Source organism: Prunus mume, linkage group LG2 (genome assembly GCF_029339155.1).
Source record: "Prunus mume cultivar Tortuosa linkage group LG2, ASM2933915v1, whole genome shotgun sequence".
Classification (NCBI taxonomy): Eukaryota; Viridiplantae; Streptophyta; class Magnoliopsida; order Rosales; family Rosaceae; genus Prunus; species Prunus mume.
The window spans coordinates 3,074,524-3,096,102 of record NC_142699.1 but is presented as its reverse complement, the minus strand read 5'-3'; the positions used below and the strand labels follow the sequence as shown (position 1 = coordinate 3,096,102).

The 21,579-nt window shown below is 36.1% G+C and overlaps 2 protein-coding genes across 2 annotated transcripts; both read right to left on the bottom strand.

The window, feature by feature from the left end:
- Positions 1-2,742: 2,742 nt before the first annotated feature.
- On the bottom strand, positions 2,743-7,665 carry LOC103343074 (receptor homology region, transmembrane domain- and RING domain-containing protein 2). Its single transcript, XM_008246753.3, has 4 exons — positions 7,235-7,665; positions 6,774-7,004; positions 5,049-5,453; positions 2,743-3,544 (listed from the first exon to the last, which is right to left on the bottom strand). The coding sequence occupies exons 1-4, from the start codon at positions 7,482-7,484 to the stop codon at positions 2,967-2,969; spliced, it is 1,464 nt and encodes a 487-aa protein (XP_008244975.2). The 5' UTR covers positions 7,485-7,665; the 3' UTR covers positions 2,743-2,966.
- Positions 7,666-8,110: 445 nt separating this feature from the next.
- On the bottom strand, positions 8,111-12,443 carry LOC103343075 (Disease resistance protein (TIR-NBS-LRR class) family). The gene is made up of 5 exons (XM_008246754.3): positions 11,843-12,443; positions 10,410-11,514; positions 9,922-10,197; positions 8,914-9,831; positions 8,111-8,815 (listed from the first exon to the last, which is right to left on the bottom strand). Exons 1-5 carry the CDS (start codon positions 12,340-12,342, stop codon positions 8,186-8,188), a joined length of 3,429 nt encoding a protein of 1,142 aa, XP_008244976.2. The 5' UTR covers positions 12,343-12,443; the 3' UTR covers positions 8,111-8,185.
- Positions 12,444-21,579: the final 9,136 nt, after the last annotated feature.

Below are 21,579 nucleotides of genomic sequence, written 5' to 3'. Positions count from 1 at the left end.
TGATTCAATAATTTTTTTATTTTTTATTTTTTACTTCAAGTGATAGTCTAAACTACAATGGTGCCATGGGAAGAGGTTTCTCACACTATCAAAGTGTCATGAGACCACTAGTATGCAAATTAAGGTGTTTTTTTTTCCCACTAGACTAGACCCCATTTACAAATCAAGACTCTTTTTCACTAGGCTAGACCCCTTTGACACAAATGATTCAATTCTAATTCTAACAATCAATTGGTAACTTTATCATACAAGTAATTAGACGTTAAACGTTCTAGACCAAATATAGGCAAGGATTCAAGGTTCTAAAGCCGTACCATGGAAGATTGTATCTTCCTTATGGCCTTATTATTTGCAAAAAGAGTTCACAATGATGCTATCTCTCCGGAGTTACAATAGATTTCAACTTAGAGAAAATCCACGGGATTTCCTCGAGCATTTTGCAGTCTTACAAATTTACAAAAGCAAATTTTTCAAGATGTACAATGGACTGGTGAACCTAGCCAAACTCCTATTCCTATATCCCGTAGCATCAATTTCTCAAGATTTGGGATTTTTGAAAAGTTCGGCCATCATGTTAGGCAATGTGAATCAGGTTGGGAACCTTCAACTTTTAAAGCACCTGTTGTACAAAACCTAAAGAATTATGGAAATTAAAATTAAAAAAAAGAAGAGAAACGGGGCATGAGGTTATGTATAACAACAGAAGGAAAGGGTGAAAAATTTGGTTGAGGTTATATTGTATGTACCCCGGAACCCTTCCAAATAGCTTCTCTATAATACATGTTAATGGAAACTAGTGTTGGTAGATTTATTCTATTGCGATCAGATCATCTAGATCACCACTGCTTTCTTGCAGAAAGTCGTCAACTTTAGATGCCTCCGGAATGTCAGATGGAAGTACACCAGAACTGGGTGCCCAAGCATGTCCACCAGTCGTCGTCGTGTTTATGAACATCCTATCGAGCTGCTCGTCCAATTTAAGACTAATGACCTTGTTACGCAATTATTTACCTATAGTTTAAAGAGGCATTACTGTTATAAGGAGTTTCATGATAATTTACAAAATATAACAAAGAAAACTAAAAGAAGTTTACACACCCGAATTTTATTGCACTAGCATTCATCAGAAGCGTCAATTGTACAAAGTTTGGGATTTCACCCCCAAAGCCAATTTCCTTCCCAATTAGTTCTTTCCACAATTTCCTTTGCTCTTTGGGAGCATCCCATTTGTTTTTCCATTCTGTTTTATCATACTATTTTCCTGTCTCTTTAGTGGATTTAACCTTTCATTTTTTCCATCCCACTTTCTTCAAACAGTGCCGTGACGATTTCCTGCCTCCACCTCCTTGATACACAGGTTACAGAATATAGCTACACTACGATTATTCCATGAGCCGCAACTTTTGATCCATTTGCCACATTGTTATTCCTTCCCATTTGGTATATGCTTCTAGATAAATATGACTAAACCCTGAATTCTCTAGAAAACTTAACCTAAGCATGAAACAGAAACAAAATGTAATATTTGCATGCAAATCAATCAACCCACGTATATGCTTACTTTGCGATGTATAATGAATGTATCAATGTTTTGCAATTTTTTTTAAAAAAAAAGGTGGTACAGGAAGCCTGGCACATCTAGGAATGACTATTAGCATAACATTGTAAAGATTTTGAGAATGTAAAATTTAAGTCTTGAGAGAGAACAACACATAATTCAAACCACTGTTGAGTTATGAATATCAGTATAACAGACTTTTCTGATAGTAACCCTGTACAGCCGTATATCATTTTGAAAACTATAAGAAGAATAACTAGTTGTGCAGAATCAACCACAAAATAATTGCATAAATATGGTAATGCAAATAACTCACTTAATCAATGAAGTGCAGAAAAATTATAATTGAAATTAGGTCCACAAATACATGTGGATGTGCAAGGCACCATCTACGTTCACACCATAAAACCTTTGCCAGAACTAGGCTAAAATTCAATTCCAAAAAATTAAGTCAAACTTGACAACTAGAACATGTTAATCCCACAGGACAATAAAATGATAACCCAAGTAGACTAGAGCAAAGGAGGTGTCATATTAACAAAACCCAAGAGAAATACAGGAAAAGCCACAAAGGTTACAACACTTCACAGACACAAAAGTATGGTTTTTTGTTAAGCGCATGAAGTTAGTGAACCCGATGTAAACAACAATTAGGATATAAGCACAAACTCAGATGGCATACACAATTGAAACTTAAATAATTTAATTGAGAGGAAGATGTCATTTATCTAATCATGAAGTAGCCTCCCCTGAATCTCATAGATTGTAGAAAAATTGAGAGCTACCATGCCTTCAAAATAAAAACTGTAATGAGATTAATAAACTTACTGATGACTTGATGAGTGGGTAGTCGCCGTTAGCAATAATTTGTCTCTGATGAGCTTAAAGATCTGCAGCAACTATGTGAAGATGAAGAAGAAGAGTCGTCTGCTAACTAGTGAAAGCTACACCATACCCACAAACAAAGACGACTACTCTAATGTGAGAGAAAGGGGATTTCATTTACCAAACACTGGAATTATCAACACTTTTAAAGCAAGTAGATTATTTCTTCTGAAAACAATCCCAAATGCCCCCTAATAACATTCACCAATGCCGAATATCAAACGCAATGTTCACAATATCGAACACAGCACAACACAACTCACTCTTTGACTTTGTGAAAATTTGATAAACATCCAATATAGAAATACGAACCATAAACATAACTTGCAAATTAAACTTATAGACAACGTAAATATTTAATATACATGTGAGGTGGTAACAAGACACATTCAGGTATAAATTCTAGCATACAAGCATTCACATCATATGACCCCAATCACAATACTTCAAAAAGTAACGTGAGGTCAGAGTGATGAAAGGCATCTGGATTCACTTCCCTCTCAGACTATTTTGTAAATTTCGATCAACATTCAGGAAGAGATTGGGCCGAAGCAAAAGGAGAAAATGTTGCAGCTGACTCACTACAATGTAGTGGATGATGTTGATGACTGGACGAGCTGATGAAGCTTGGTGACGCATTGCTAGGGCTTGGAATGTGTGCAACAGACAGGTATCTTGAGTTCAGGGGTGACAAAGATGGGTAACCAAAGGAATTGGGGGAGACAAAATAGGAAGCATGAGATCTTTGGGACGAGGCATTACGGAGGTCCACTGAGCTTCTGCTGACACTAATAGAAGGGGACTGGCGGTAGGAGGACCTAAGAGACTGCTGAATGTGAGTTGAGCTAGCATGAGAGTGAGAAAGAGAATATGGAGACTGCGACAAAGCTGGAACTATCTGCATGGCTGAAGAAGATGCTAGAGATGATCTCATAGATGAAAGTACAGAAGAGGCCACAGATGATGATGGGCTGGATGAAAGCAATGGTGTGGATTCTGAAGCTGGTGGATCACTCGTGTTAGCTCTTGCATCACGCTTGCAAACTGGGCAAAAGGTTCTCCATGAAGTAAGCCAAGAATCCACACAGAAAGCATGAAATTCTGTCAAAATCCAAGGAAAATTACTGTCAGATTATTATTAATGAAAATCTACAGCTGAAGAGAGTTGTTCAATATTCTACAGATTGTATACAAGTACCTTCGACATTGAACAACTTGCATTAATCTAGATTTATATCATAGCAGGTAATCAGAGTGGGAGATTTTTAAAATGTTTTTCCTAACAGCTACTTCACATTTATCACTATTCAATGTTCACCACTAACAACGTTCACTTTACTGGAAAGGTAGCTGAACTCTCAGCATAAGCAGAAATTTAAATTGCCATTTCAAAAAGTATTATCAAGAGTTTGTACTTTGTAGTAAACTTGTAAACAGAAATTTTTGATCTACTAAACTTTAAATAAGTCATATAATTAGACACCAGATAAATCAACAATTTATCACAATTTTCCTAATCAATCTACTTCTGGATAGACTCATGCAAACAGAGACATTGACTGACAAAATCAAGACACAGGCGACAGGGCCTCAATATCTTTTCTAGAATCAACTACAGAATGCAGTAAATGAACTCGGTGGTGCTAGCCTGTATGCAGCAATTGCAACTATGAAAATGATACACGAATGGAAGCCAAATTTGAAAGAGAAAATAACATACTAATGATATAAAATTTAGGAAGGCTTCCTCCTTTTCAACACTTCTTTAGTGTTGAAACCGTTTCAAAAATCCTAATCTTCGAGTGTCAACTTTCTCTAACCATGTTACAAATGCAAAACTATAATGCTTTCTTGGAATCTACAAAGTATGTCCAATAAATTCTGAGCATGCCTAATTAAACATGAATATGCAATACATAATTTTCACCAACACTCTGTTGAGGTCTGGATTTGATCCTAAACTTTTCAATGTTTTTACTAACAATAACTCCCATAGTAAGATTAAACTACCTCCCAGTATCATACAGGACCCAATTTGCACATTTCAGCATACAACTTCATTCAAATAACAAATTAATATTGCCACAATATGTTAACATTAGTTCCTGTGCCACTGTATAGACCCCTAGTATACCCTTTATAGTCTCTCCAGGTTTAGGAATCCACTATCCAGTGCTTCAAATAACAATAGATATTTGCCCAAAATTTGTATCAGAATTTCCAGCCTTGTAAGACGCCAAAATTAGGGTTAGTAGAATGCAGAAAATAAGCTCTTCTTTCCTCAGCTAGATAAAGTTCTGAGATCCTACATGTTTTCTTCAAATAGATAAGTGACTTTGAAATCCCATTAAGACCAAGCCCATCAAGACAGACCAGCTGTACCATACAATTGGAGTAGGTCACATATTAACAATTTCGCAACCTTCTGAATAATGATAATTGGGAAACAACGAGCAACCAAATGTGTCCAACCCATAAACATTAGCTATATCATACATGCGCTCAAAATGCTAATGCTAGAAACACCAGGCCACCAAATCAAACAAAAAATGCACTGTAAAGAACAATATTTTGATATGGTATAAGAACCAAAAAAGAAACTTACTATGACGACATGGCAGAATTCTGAGTTTCTCTCCAACACTATAGTCCTCAAGACATATAGCACATGTTCTTGAAGTACAGTTGTCCTCTAAAACAGCGGTAAATATCAAACTTGGCATTGCTTTTACTAAACGACTGCTCATCCCATGAAATTCTCGGACACGAGAAGCTTGGGGCCTTTCTCGTCTTATTCGATGCCTGCGAACAAAGAAACAAGTAGCCAACACTGCAGACATGGCAAGCAAGGAAATGAAAGAGATCGCCATGATTGACCACGCTGAGTTCTCAAAACTTGCGATTAGCCACAGCTCCATGTTAGTAAGTCCGGCGTACTTTTTCAGTATCTCACCAGAAGCTTTTGAAACGAAAACAGCATGTATTTTTATACCAGCTGAATTTCCTGCCACTATATTTCCACAAAAATAGGAATTAGAGATTCTAGAAAGGGAAAAATAAAATTACACTTAAACTAAAGAATTTAAAAGTTATACCACTTGGGAGGACAAAAATGTTTATATAGAAATAGACAAGAAAGCGCACACACATAAACATGTGATCACAAATCTCAGAACAAGAAGATGGGGCGTCGGTGTATCTTCTACTGCATATTTGTATTCTTAAATTACTCATGGAAGGTTCAACAGCACTACAAAGAGTAGCAGATTGGGTGCTGAGCTGCAAAATACCATGCTAGCAGGTCAAGAATAGTATTGCCCTTAACTCCAGTTCTCCACCCTTCATCATTAAGGCTAAAAGTACAGTTCTGTTCTAGATCAATGGAAATTTCTTTCAGGGATACATCATGCCAGCATTTATAATTTTCCTGGAATGACTTGAAAATTACAACAAAAAAAGAGTCTACAAGGTAAAACCTTGTCAAGAAGGAACTGTAGTAGTGCCCATTGTTTTCAACAGCAAGGCATTTCATATCTTTCAAGGCGAGGTGTGAGCCTTGAGGCATTGAGACGTGAGCCATTCGGGCATTGAATTATTGTAATGTAAAAATATAATATATTTAACAGGGCATTGAATTATTGTAACAAAGTGTTAATCTATTATTCAAGCATAAATGAGAGAGAGAGAGAGAGAGAGAGAGAGAGAGAGAGGCACGAACTGGAACTGGTAGGCTAGGATTGTAGGAAATCTGCGTCTGCTGGGAAGAGAAATAAGGATAGAAAAAACCAAATTTGGGGTTGGAGGGGAGCAAGAGCTTGGAGGGCCATCGAGTGATAAATGAAACAAAATGTTATGAACGAAAATAACAAGCAGAGCAGCTTTTAAACGACAGTGAATCCCACCAAATGATCCTTTGATGAAGTTTCCCACACGGAATCCTCCTTTGTCTTGGGAGCAAGACAGTAAATCCCACCAAATGATCCTTTTTGACTTCCCAAATGGCTCTTCAACATGGAATTCTAAAATTAAAAAAAGTATATGGTGCAGATGAACTAAACTAATCAGAGGTATGTGTTCTAGGCTGATACTTCATCACTAAATTTAGCATTAGCAGAGATGTTCATCCCACAAACATGCTCACAAACCAACAGAATCTCTTTCTATTTTTTCTTCTTTCCCACAATAAGAATTATGTGAGCCTAGACAGACTAGTGTATTTTTACATCTTTACTAGCACCTAAATTTAATTGATCCGGAATTGTTGAACAAATATTAAACTTTCCAAATTAAAACACTATGCATGAAAATTGTAATAGAAAAAGGTCATTACTTGAAACCAAGACGCCGCCATCTTCATTGTCATAGACAATTGCAGCTTTGAACCCGGCCTTCTGAGCTCTTCTAACTTTTTCCTCAAAACTACACCCTCCTCTTATGATCAAAACGAAAGGGGAGCTATAATTCGTGCCTTTTTCAACTTTGTTAGTCAATGTCGAGCATGCATCCACAGGCTCTGCCAAATACAATACTCCACATTCCCCAGAACCCTTAATCGCTGGAGCTGAAACAAACATCATTGTCCACCACAAAAATCAAGAAACTCATTATTAGTTTGCCTCCAGCTACTTTTGTTCCTCTTAAAACACATGAAAAAGTTAACAAGACGCACGATTTCAATACCCCAAACACCAATTCCCCTTCCTTCCCCACAATTTCTCAGCAAACAAACAGAAATTAAAACCAGAAAAGAAAACCCAAAATTAAAAATTAAAAAGAAAATCAAGAACTCACCAAAATTAGCTTCAATGTCGTCGAAAGAGAGAGTGACATTGTTCCCGATCAGCACCACGTTGGCCTTCGTCATAGAAAATTGCCCAAACAGAAACACCACCAAAACCACGACCAGATTCATTGTGATCATCAATCTCGAAACAAAAACCCTAGCAATCCTGATAATTGAACTCTTCAAGTAGTTATACAGAAAAGGACAGAGAAGCAAAATGATAATATATATTAGTGTAGTTGCGACGGATAGAAACATCGGTCTCCATTTTCAGAGCATATAAATCTTCTTATACTCTGATTCCTCTGTCATGCCTGATTTCTACTACTTATAAATAGGAGAGATAACCAATGAGACCTAAAAGGGATGGTTCAATTTTACACCAACTCGGTTACTTCATATCCTTTCTCCCAACAAAACAAAAAAAAAAAAAAACAAGTGACTTCATATCCATATCATGTTGTGTTATATATTTTCACAAAAAGACAAAAGAAGTGGGTTCATATCCAAATTGTCCTGGATGAATAAGAGTCCTGGATGTATTTTTAAGGAATTTCTGAAATTGGTCCATTTGTAGTGTGCCACGTGGCAGATGGTGATTGGCCTACTTGAATAGAATAAAAGATATGAGAAGTGGGTAATATCCCATAATTGCTGGTTTGCCTTCTCCTCCTTGGCGCGACCTGAAATGGAAAACCATTCCAGATTCATCAAATCTTGTGTAACTCATAACTTCAGTTGTAGGCGTCAGATTAACGAACCGTTTCGGCCTTCATGATCTTGAGGATGAGCTCTATGACTTGAGGTAAATTATCCCCAAATTTGTTTACATCTATTTACATAGTTTTCCCAAGTGATCTGTTGAGCTCTACAATGTAGCAACATTTAAGAGCAAAATAGAAGCAGCTTTGTAATTTCGAAATATAATGCAATAATATTACACAACACACACCACCCTTTCAGCCTTGATGCTCCACATGTTCATCTATGCTCATTTCAGTATTGGGATCGGACCTCAATCGTTTGGGAGGTCGATCCTCGTCAGACGAGCCATGGCTTGGTCCTGCATCGCCATCAGCAAGCGCTCTCTTCGACTTAATGTCTGCCTGAGCATTGTCCTCGCCAAGAACATTAGCATCCTCATTGGAGCCAGAAGCATATTGTATCATCTTGTCATTGATAACTTTGTCCCACACTAGACTGAGCCCTGTTTTCTTCACACTAAATTGGGGTCCAAAATCTACGATAACCTCAACTTCATCACAGGCCGCCAAATTGAACACATTGTTTGATAGATTTCCCTGCCAAAGATGATCTTCATGAGATGCTACCACGTCTATTGCAACTGGCCTCGAGGTACGCATTGTGCCCTTGGTATAGTTTATAACTGAAATGCTAGTAAGATATTGAGATACTATGTTGTCGAGACATGAAGAATAAACAATGCACACAATCAACTCCTTCAAATTACAACCAATATTTTGAGGCACTTCAAAAAAGACTGAGGCGCCCTCATCAACATAGGGGAACCACTCAGGAATATTATTTCCAGGGAGAAAAATGCCACCAAATCCACTCACAGTCCATCCCTATACAGGCAGAGTAAGATTTGTATAAGCAAACAATGCATGTTTTTGTGTGAGTGTTATGAGAGAGAGAGAGAGAGAGAGAGAGAGAGAGAGAGAACCTGCAGGATGTTCTCTTTAAGAGCATCAGTGATATTGCTGCAGCCTTCCATTCGAATGAATCTCAAGGACTTTAACAACTTAACCAACCCTGGAATCTCAATGAGTTTGCTGCAGTTTGTCAGACTCAAAGTATCCATATTCGAGATTTCTGATAAATTTGGTATTCTTTCCAGTGAAGTGCAGTTTCTCGCTTCCAGGGATTTCAAATTGTTTGGTAACTCTGGGATTGCATTAAGGTTTGCACAATAATCCAATATTAGCCTTCGAAGCTTGGAAAGGCCATTGAGGCTCGATGGCAGGCTACGAAAACTATTGCTTTGTAGATTTAATTCTTGTAAGGAAAATAAACTCCCCAGATCCTTAGGAATTGCATCATCAGTTAAATTGCAGTCTTCAAGAGATAATCTTTGTAAAGAGGTTAAGCCTCGTAATGATGGGGGCAATAGATTAGTTGGTTTAGTAATTTTCCTAGGCAATATCCAAGACCAGAAAAGAGAGGGCAATGAGTTAGATGGTGATGCTTTCAAACCACACAGAGATAAATATTTCAGGTTCGTCAGTCGTAATATTGTAGAAGGTACTTTTCTTATGGCTGTGTTGTCTGCAAGAAGAGTTGTCAATGATACCATCTTCCCTAAATCATCATCCAAGTTTGCAAATTTTGAACAGCCAGAAAGATCAAGAGTTTCAATAGATTTCAACTCATAGAAACTCCTTGGAAGATCCTTGAGCATTTTGCAATCTTTCAAATTTACCACAAGAAGTCTTTCAAGATGTCCAATAGACGGGTGCACCTCGAACAAACTCTTACAGTCTTTGAGCATCAGTTTCTCAAGATTTGGAAGTTTAGAAAAGTCTGGCGAGCGTTGTAGGTAATGAGAGTGACTGAGATTAAGAATCTTCAACTTGTCTAGCAACTGTTAGACAGAAGGGAAGATAGAAATCAAAATTTAAATAGAACATGAAGAAAATGTACAAAACCAAAGGAAATCTTTACTGATACATACCCCAGGATCCTTCCAAACATGCGTGAGGTTGCTATAACGCAGGTCCATAGCAACTAGTTTCTGTTGGTGAAAGCTGTTTGGTATGAACTTTAGAGGGAGACCATGCCAACAAAGCCATCTTAACTCTTTGGTAAGATATTCGTAGCTTCCAGTGAGTTGTACGTAATTGAGTTGGAGCAATCTCAGTCTCTGCATATTTGCAAATGCTTTTGTACTGAAACTTACATCATCAGATCTTAGCAAATTCAGTGATACTCCTTCAATTTCTTCAGTCCCCTGTACATAAAAATAAAAAAGTAAACAAAGGAGTTATTTCCATGTGAGATGATTTATATTCATGAATCCATGATCAAAAGCTGAACAAGATTTATATCCTCTGAACAAGAAAGCATGTGAAAGATGATAAATTGTTAGATGTGGGAAGCATGTGCTTCTGTTGTATAACGTGCATTTAATTTAGCAAAGAATTTGATTGAGAAAGTTCTTACACAGTGTTTTGCTAATACATCTTTTATGTCTTCTTTATGCCACAATCTACTGCATTTTCCAGGTTCCTTGGGGGATTTTTCACGGACAACTTCTCTTCCCATGTCTCGAAGCAAATCATGCATCGTGAGCTTGTTTCTTTCACTAACAGTTACAAGGCATCGTTGAAGGAGAACACTGATTTCTATTTCTGCAAAAAAGCCACACCCATCCAATATTTGTTTGACATAGTTCTTGTCCTTTCCAATAAAGAAACAAGATATATCAAGGAAAATATCCCTCTGTTTATCGTCACTTAACCCATCAAAGCTTATTCTGAGCTTTTTCTGAATTTGGTCATGAGGAATTCTTTTCAATTTCTCCAATGCGCTTGTCCACTCTGGTATGCTTCTTCCAAATAAAAAAGAGCCTAAAACTTCAAGTGCTAGTGGCAAACCTCCACAGTAAGAAACTACACTTGTTGAGAGATCAAGATATCCTTCATTAGGATAACTATTTCTAAAGGCATGCCAACTGAAGAGCTCGAGAGCTTCTTCTTCATTCATTTCTGGAGCCAGAAACACTGTATCCACTTCAAGTTGCTTTAGCAAATGTTGATCTCTTGTTGTTATAATAATCCGACTTCCTGAACCAAACCAGTCACGCTTTCCAGCTATTGCCCTTAGTTGCTCCATTTGATCTGCATCATCAATTATGACAAGTACCTTTCTACATCCAAGTCTTTCTTTTATGATATTGATCCCTTTATCAACACATCCAACCTTTATCTTCTTGGCTGGTTTCAAAACATCAGATAGAAGTTGTTCTTGCAAACGAACCTGACCATTTGGTTGCTTTGACGTTTCCCTAACATCTGCCACGAAACTTTTACCTTCAAAGCTGTGATAAAATTGGTTATAGATGGCTTTGGCAATCGTTGTTTTACCCAGTCCTCCCATCCCCAAAATTCCAACCATGCGAATGTCATTCGATCCAACACCTAGGTAAGAACTCATATCTTCCACGCGAGAATTTATTCCAACTGGGTAGACAGCAACGAACAAGTACGCGTTGTTCAGCTGTCTAGTAATCTCGGCAATAATTTTCCTGATAAACCTTGCTTCATGCCTGTTAATGAAACTCAGAAGAACAAACTAAGACTCATTATGAAACTAGAAGATTAAACTTAATCAGAAACTTATTCCTTATGACAATAGATTCTGTCTACTACAAATATCACTCATGTTACAGTTGTTCATCTTGTTAGGACATTGAACAATGTTGGCCACAACCTAACAACTTCAGCTTCTAATTATTATTATTTTTTTTGGGAGGGGGGTTGTGTGGTTTTAAAATGACATTTTCAAAAATAGAGGCTTCAACTAACTAAAACAGGGTCAGCAAAAAAAAAAAATCAAAGAGAGCAGGAAATGGCCAAGGAAATTAGTGATTTTACCCATCTGCGGTATTCCGAAGATCCCAGCCAGACAAATTGGCTGCTTCAGTGAGAGCAGACCTCCACCTCAGTACCTTATCAACATCTAACAGGAACCGCTCTTCATGTTTCTCAAATGCCTGCCCAAAACAGCCATTCTGTTTTCTCACATCTGAAGGGTCAACATCATAGAATATTGGCAAAACCATTTGCCTCACTGTTCTTCTACACTCCATGATCTTGACCAGCTCCTCAAGACACCAACCGGAATCCGCGTACCGCCTCGAGAAGACGATCACAGAGATTCTAGACCCTTGGATTGCCTGCACCAGTTCTGCTGTTATATCTTCCCCTCTCCTCAGTTCATTGTCGTCAATGAAGGCATTGATTCCGGCCTCTTTTAATGCCATGTAGAGATGGCCTGTGAAGTTTTTGCGAGTGTCTTCACCTCTGAAGCTCAAAAACACGTCGTAAATCCATTGCTTTGAAGAGAAGGATTCTTGGGTTGTGCTGGTAGCCATTGGCACTAGGGACTGCAAGTGCTTCCAAGAATTGCAATATGAGTCCGGCTCCTCCCTTAAAAAGAACGCAAGTCAACTCAAGTTTACTTGTTTGCAGGGCCAGCAGGGCACAGAGTGGAGGAGGGTGCGTGGAATCACGGGCAAAAGACAACCTATATATTGACTTACTATTATAATGCCGGGCCACCAACACGTCTTATCTTCTTAATTTACCAAAGAAAAAACGTGACTTCTTTCTTTTTTCTCTTCCACACCTTCTATATCCCTCTTATTATTTTTCTTTTCCATACTTTCTGCAAATTACGATTTGATCCATAAATAAAAATAAATAAAAAAGTTGATATAGATCCAAATTCCTATTGAGAAGTTTGTTTTAATCCTCGGAGTTGGTGACTTTGATACGTCCTTTGACTTTTGAGTCATATAAAATTACATTCCTTTTTTAATATTTTATGATGTAATTTTTTTTATTCCAATATTGTCCCTTGTGCCTTGAATTGAATAATTGTAATTTATGTGATAATTACGGAAAAGAATTGTTTATGACCATAATTAATAAACAAATTAAGTGCTTATGACCATAATGATTTTGGTATATTAATTACTTGCCTTTTTTTTTTCTTCTTTTATTTGCATCCATGATTTTGTATATTAATGACCCTTCTAGTTGCATTAGTTTATACTTTGTAGATATTAATTTTGTATAGCCGCACGGCTAAACGAATAAAATACGTAATTGGTTTATTCGACAAAATTTTGGCACATTACAACTTAAAAGTTCAGCCACTATATATTATTTGCATTCAATAATATGTGAAATTTTTTGTATAGTACGTGAATTTTGTGTTTATTATTGAAAATTTTATGAAAAATAAGTATATTAAATATGAAAAATACGTATATACATGTTCGATATGAGTACTGTAGGTTTGATTTTTAAAATATTAGGAAAAACCAGAGTATAGCCGTGCGGTTACTGTTTCTTTTTTACAAAATTTAGGGGAGAAGTTAGTATAGCCGAGTGGCTATTTTAAAAATTAATAAAAAAAACAGAGTATAGCCGGGCGGCGATACTATTTAGTAAATAAAATTAAGAAAGAAGGACCCTCGTAGTTGCATTAGTTTATACTTTGCTTGTTTGGTACACCGTATTAGACTCTGGATATGAGTAAATAGTCAATGTCAGGTGTTTGGTGTTAACTTGTATTACTTAATTACCTGACTATTTTATACGGGTTGGGCTTTTAATACTCTCCTTACCTGACTAACTAATACAACCTACACACCCCGGTTTAGATAATACACGCTTAATTATACGGTTAACGAAAAAGAACACGCGTTCTACTCTTTTCATCTTCTTCTCCCTAGGGTTCTTCTCCACTAGTTATCCATCTCTCACTCTCTCTTTTTCATACTCTCTCCAATATGCTTCTTCTCTCTTCTTTATATATTTCATCTTTTATTAAAGTTTTGTGAAAATTAGGTTATGAATTATTTCTTTGTCCATGTTTTACTTTTTGTTTGTTATTTTCCACTTTTCCACTTTGTTGAGAACTAGAAACTAAGACAACAATTGAAAAGAATAATATATTATATATAGAGAGAGAATTTGTTTTGTTTTATTTTCTGTCTTCGATTTTTTTTTCTTTTCATCATTTTATGCATACTGTTTATGTTTTTCATTGGCTAACATGAATTAACCAACATATCCTATATCAAACTTCTCTTCCTCATATTATTTCGAATCATATAGTATATATCATGCAAGCTTTGTGTTGGTAAGATTAACTTTGCCATACTTTTTATTAAACCTATGAATGGTAGGAAAACAGATTGTTGGTATTAAACAGAGTAGTGCTAGTTTTCGTCCAAAAACAGACATGCTAGTGCTAGTGTTGGTAGTTTAGTGAAATACATATGTATATATATATATATATATATATGTTTAATAAAATTGACACACCAGTAAAATTGGGCCAGAATGGTGCAAAAAATCAAAGAAAGATGGAAGCCAAGAAAGAAGAGACCAGCCCAAGGCTCATCAGAGCAAACAAAGCTAATCTGGGCCTCACAGCCCAAAGAAAGAAGGAGCCAGTAGGAACAATCCCACGTGACATCTCGGAAGAAGAAAAGTCGCAATGGCGATTGTCATAGGAGAAGTGATTGAAGGGTTCATGACATCAAGATCGATTCTGAAAAAGCTGAAGATCAAATCCTCTTACACATACATATATATATATATATATTCAGAGATTTTTTCTTCTGTCTTTTGAGAAGGTAATTCTCCCAAGGAGATAAGCAAGTTACAATCTCGAGAGAGGATAAGCAGGAAAGCAGTGTCAGAAAAGGAGTCAAACTAACCATCACGGGCAAAATATCACAAGGGGCAATTGAAATTGGGAAAGAGATTAGGTTCCTTTTCAAGAAAATCAGATAAGTGACTGCCTATCTGTTGAGAACCTATCTACCAAAATTGATGAAATCCCCTTTTCTTTTCCATTTTAAAAAAGGAAGATCTTTTTGAAAGGATTTGCCGCCCATTATTAAAAGAATTGCCCTACTCCAGAAGACATTTCTTATAAATACAAGAAGGAGTGAACAGGGCAAAAGACAATCAATCTTACAACAAAAATTTCATCACTCAACCAAACAAAGGTCCTACACAGGTAAACCGTCAAATAAGCAAGCTTAAAGTCAACCAACAAGCCCACTTGAATTTCAAGTGAAAAACCGACTCGGATCGAATGCCGAATCCAGATTTAGAAGCAAGTCATTCAAAAGAGATTTCTCTCGTTACAAATTTGGTTCAGCAAAAAACCAAAACAAGCGAGTTTGAATCTCCTCCAAGTATGGAAAACCTCGGCAAAATTCACGGAATAGCCTCTAGCTCACCAACGCCCTCAAGCGACCATACGCCCTTTTGAAGAAACCGCGATTCGCCCACTCGAAACTTCACAAAAGCTTAAGGTACATTAAAGCTCTGCAGAATCAACCTTTGGTATCGATTTGTAGTTGAAAATTGGGCAATCGAGTTGTCAACGGTCCAGTCCAGACATTCCCAGTCCGACCATCACAGAGCCGCCCATCCAGTAAATGGAGATCCAGCTACCTTTTATCTTTTTAGCATCGACATATATTTTTGTAGTTTTGTAAAGGCACTTCCGCCCAAAAAGCGACTTAAATTTCATCAACTATTCGGCGGAACAACCTCTTTATACTGAGATAAATTATTAAAGTCCTCACCATGTCTGAGGCAAGAAAAGAACTTACTTGGGAGATATTCCTCACCCAAATTCACAATCGTTTGTTTAAGAAATCAGTAACTTAGGCGCAAGTTATCCATTCCAGACTAAGTCTGCTAGACTTTCATTACTAGCGTGCACGCTCGCACACCAAAGAAAGCTGACTTGTTGACCAGTCTATGGTTCTCAAGGCGTTGGGGAACTTTGCCCTTCCATCATAGGAGTAAACACAAAACGGGTGAACAATATATAGAAGTCTGCACTTGTTAGGAAATTGATTCTAGTCAGGTTTATGCAAGCGGGATGTTATTTTGTAGTCTTCTGTCATGTGCAAACTCCTACTTATTATTGTACTATTCCAATTTTACATGTTGTGTAATTATAGTGCTAAACATCTAATTCATGCATGATTATTTATATTTCATGTCATTTGAATTTCAATTTCCACTTAAATTATCAAAGATTTTTTATTATTTTATTTATAAAAATAGTCTGATCCGATGTTATCCAGAACAGCACCAAACACAGTATAACTTAGTCGGACTATTTATCCGAACAACACCAAACGCCTTATAATATTATGGATAAACAGTCAGTACTCTCGGAATAAATTAATACTATCTAATGAAATTAGTCGAGTACAGTCCGACGTACCAAACGAATAGATATTAATTTGGTATTGCCGCATGGCTATATACATATTAAATATGTAATTGTTTTATTCTATAAAATTTTCACAAATTACAACTTAAAAATTCAGCGACTATATAATATTTTAATTTATATTATTTGCATTCAATAATGTTTGAGAATTATGTGTATAATATGTGAATTTTGTGTGTATAATTTAAAATTGTGTAAAAAATAAGTGTATTAAATACGAAATATACGTACATACATGTTGATTCGAGTATAGTCGCACTGCTATAATATTTTTTTTAAAAGTTAGAAAAACAGAGTATAGCCAAACGGCGGTACTATTTAAATTTTTTTAAAAAAAAACTAAGTATATCCATGCGGCTATACGTTTTAATAAAAAAATATATATTAAGAAAGAAGTACCCTCCTAATTGCATTAGCTTATACTTATAGATATTAATTTGGTATAGCTGCACGGCTATATGTATAAAATACGTAATTGTTTTCTTGGACAAAATTTTGGCAAATTGCAACTTAAAAGTTCGGCGACTATATAATATTTTAATAATATTATTTGCATTCAATAATATCTGAGAATTATGTGTATAATCCGTTAATTTTGTGTTCTTATTTACATGTTCGATATGAGTATGGTACGTTTGCCTTCTAAAAAATTAGGAAAAAGCCGAGTATAGCCGTCCGGCTATACTATTTCTTTTTACAAAAAATGGGGTGGAAAATTCATGTAGCATCTTGGCTGTACGATTTCTTTTAAAAAATTAGAACGAACTGGGTATAGCCGCTCGGCTAGAACCTATAAATATCATAATGTGGTTTTCTCCTTTTTAATTACTTTAATTAGTAGTTATGTTTTAATTATTATTTACCTAGTGAATAATTAGTATTTAAATATTTTATTAAAGAAAAAATAAAATAAAAATTAATTACTATTTATTAAGTAATATAATTTGTAAAGTTAATTAAAATAATTAGTACTAATTATTATTTAAAAAATAATTAAAACATGATTACTAAGAAAGTAATTAAATAAGGCTAAGATATAATTTAATTAATAAAAAGAAAGTTTAAAAAAATTTTAAAAAAACCGTACTCACCTAAAGATACTAAGTATATTATTTCTTTTTAAAAGAAACCTCTTCCGAAGAAATTTTGTCCTGAGAGGTCTAATCTGGCAAATATAAATTCATATTTTATTGTTGGTGCAATGTGGAAATATCTTTCGAGCATAGAATATTTCAACAGTCAACAGTATAGTTGCGCAGCGATACTTTTATAAATAGAAATTTCAACAGTATAGCCGCATGGATATACTAGGTAAATAGAATATTTCAACAGTATAGCCGCGCGGCTATACGGTCTAAATAGAATTTTCAGAAGTACAGCCGCTCAGCTAGACGCTATGAATAGAAATTTTCTACTGTATAGCCGCGGCTATACGCTGTAAATAGAATATTTCAACAGATTGTGCTTTGCAACTAAAGGCAACAGAACAAAGGAAACAGCCATACTGTAAGAATAGTGCTGACTACTACCATATGCTTTGCAACTACATAAGGCCTGAAATTGTCACGCTCAATCATGAGAAAGAAAGAGACGCAGGCAGATCTTCGAAACCTACATTTTATCTGACAAAATCAATGATTAAATACAAAGACATAACAACCCTTCACTCCATCATACCATCTTGATTACTAAATTATTCAATAATAAAATTACTAAGCTATTCCAAATATGATTCATTCCACCCACTCCCAAGCTCATTCACGTTTGTTTAAATTAACCCAAAGATTATTAAGCAAATCCTGAACTGAAACAACCTGTTCATATACGTGAAGAAGTGTTGGCGCTGCACTAACCCGAGAGAAGATGAAATCCATTCCCTAGGGGTTCGAGCATTGAACATAGTTTCAGCTATTGTAAAGGTCTTCGAAACTACCACAACTGCAAATATCAAAAGAATATGAATGAACGATAAGAAACCCCACATAGAGCTTAGATTACAAAAGTCAATATTTAGTGATATAAATAAACTTCATGCCTTTCAAGGATAGTTTCTGGTTTTGACCCTGCAATATTTCTGGCAACATCAGTAGGATCAAACCGCACACAGGGGAAAACAAATTATTAGAATACCCTTAGACCAGAAACATCAAGACTAGAACCAAATATTTATACAGAGAATGCATCTAACATAGTCCCTGAATATGGGCTATGTTTCTTCAAGCACCACAACTACAACCAACACACAGAATACAGATTGCTTTAAAAAATGAACACAAAGAAAATTTGAAAGCATAAGCAAAAGCATTCCATGTCCTAAAATCCTATGTGCTATATCAAATACAAAATGATTCTCTACATGTCTTTAACAGATGAATGCATACCTCCTTCAAGAACTATGCCACTGAAATAAACTCATGAACACAGACAATCTCATTGTTCCAATCAGGTAGGTCCTAAAATGAAGGAGCTAAAAGAAAATATTAAAGTTCGAACTTATGCCCTCATCTTGGAAGGACTTGTTCCATCAGCACCACCAATAATTGAAATGCTATTGATCTTGACATCTGATGTAAATCTATCAGAAATAAATGAACAAAATATAACTTAATCAGAACGTAAAATAACGACATCAGAGATAACTTGGTCTTAGAATGGTAGGTTTTAATAAATTTCTCAAGATGCAACACAAATGTTTCAGAAATAAGTACAGCTATGTTTAACATCAGATATAGCAGATGAGCACAAGAACAAAAGATAATTATAAATGACACACAAATGAAGTGTTATGTTTGTTTTAGGTGAACCTGGAGATGCTACTAAGGTTGAATCCCATACTCAAACTGATAGAGATCGGACTATGGAGATCTAACAAGACATGTTAGCATTGAAATTGAATGAAAATATGGAAAAATGGGTACAAGTACTCAACCAATGGATCTCCCTGTCCCCATCCATTTCATGTTCATGCATTCTTTAACTCATTTCCTGAAGATAACGCATAAAACAACAAAAGTGGATACTCACGGAATGTAAACAAGTAGCACAGGATCACCCTCATTGCTCTCCAAGTGTTCCTGTTGCAGAAAGTAGGATCAGATGAGGCTTCATATGCCTAGTAATTGAAACATAAATCAAAACCAAAATATATGCATAGTAAAACTTGAACTGAAGCTCAACCAATGATTCAGCAATTTCTTGGCCGAAGATGAGGATTTTTCCTCTTCTACACCAGCTGTATTATCTTACATCTCTCTGGGAGTTTTTGATTTACTCTTTTTGCCCATCTTATGGATCCAAAAGCTACATTTCACCCAGATTACATTACTGAGAATTGGCAAAAATGTATTTGCAGAGATGCCAGACCCGCCAGGAAAAAAGAAATCTGAAAAAAAAAAAGCCATTCAAGTTTTCGAAAAATCGGCCGCCTAGGCGGGCTAGGCGGTTTTAAAATAAATAAATAGTATAGCCGCGCGGCTATACTTTTTATTTTCTCTGAAAGTGATGCCATTTTGGTGTTAGCATCAAATGGCATTCATTTTCTCTGGAAATGGCCACAGGACCTTAATTCTAGTTGAGTGCCAAAGAATGACATGCTTTATAATTCTTTCCTATTAGATATCTCCTCTCTTTCCTTTCGAAATTGAAATCAGAGCCATAGTTGGTCATTTGATTCTGATGATATTGATTAAATGCAGGCAACTCCCAATGTTCACCCTAATTTATGGAAACCAAGGGATGGCTTAGAGCTGATGAACAATGATCTTCCCAGCACCAACCCTGAAGACTGTGTCCTGCTTTGATTTGTCCAAGAATGATTCATATCTCATATCACCAACTGGAGGGATGATCTCCATTTTTTACATGACAACATTTAAGGTAAACCCAACACAAATTGTGTTCTTGAAATTTTCTTTTACCAACCAAAACTTCCCAAATCTTGTTTGTCAATATACTTAGGTTATGTTTGCAAATTTCTCATGATCTAACTCATTGTACTCATAAAAATCTGTTGCATAAAAACGTGGACAATGAAGAAAGTCATGCCATCGCCACCTGCGGCAACATGTCTTGCTTTTCACCCTTTAGATGACAGTATAGTTGCTATTTGCATGGACAATTCCACCATTGTAATATACAATCTCCACTCAGACGAGGTAGTTTGTTTGTTCTTGTAGAAAAAAACAAATCATGCTCGCTGTTGTGATGAAGCAAACCCAAAAAGTTTTTCATTGCCTTGATTTATATATTTTGCAAGTTACAAGGAAGCTTGAGGGTCACGCCAAAAGAGTGACTAGCCTTGCCTTCTCAAACACTCTGAATGTACTAGTTTCTTCTGGTCTAATGTGACTTCTGTTATTTAATGATCGACATCGTTTTGGCCCTGCAGATTTTTGTGTGGGGTGCAGCTGGGTGGGAAAAATAGAGAAGCAAATTGTTGCAGATTTTAGATGGGAAGGAGTTGAGATCATTGTCAGATACTTACATCCAAATTCACCAGAATGAGCTGCACCTCCTTGCCATAAACAAGACTCACCATGATTTTTTTTTTTTTTTTCATATAAAGATGTAGTCACCGCCCCTTCACAAGTATATGATACTAACCTATACAAATTGTGTATCAATTTTTACTTTGCCTCGCATTGCAAATTCTAAAAAAGAGCGTGCATATTTTACAATTGATTTCAAGAAAGATAAAGTTCTTTTTTAAAATTCTGCATGCTAAGCATTCTTCAAGTGGTCACACTATCTCTAGGAGGTTTTCCCTCAGGAATGACTGTCCAGTAGTTGCGACATCACAAATGTAAAACAGAGATGAGAGGCCTGCCACCCTTTTGGCTTTGACCTGCAATCATCTCCTGATTCACTTTTATATGTGTTGTTGCATAAGGAACCTGTTGTTTCAAACTTTTCACATGGGCACTCTACCATCCTCGCCAAAACAAAACTGAGCATGGCACATCATTGTGCTGTGGTGTTTTTGTATGCCTTGCAAATTCTCCTTTGCATAGAGAAAACGAACCATCAATGTAACCAACAAAGGAGATAAAAGATCAAGAGTCCTGAAAATTCCAAGGAACGGATCTTCTTGTAGAAAGGTCCTACTGCTGAAGCTGCAAAATGCATACATCATGTGATTAACTTGCATATCAGATGTAAATATCAAATAATTTGGCATGCAAAGCAAGGAAAAAGGTAAATGAAATAAGCAAAAGACAAGGTCCATGGATGCATCTAACAAAACATTAGCTTATTTGTTTTGGTTGTCAAATGGCTGCAGCATTCCTAAGTTATTTCATACATTTGGCTCTTTACAGATCAGGTCAATATTAAA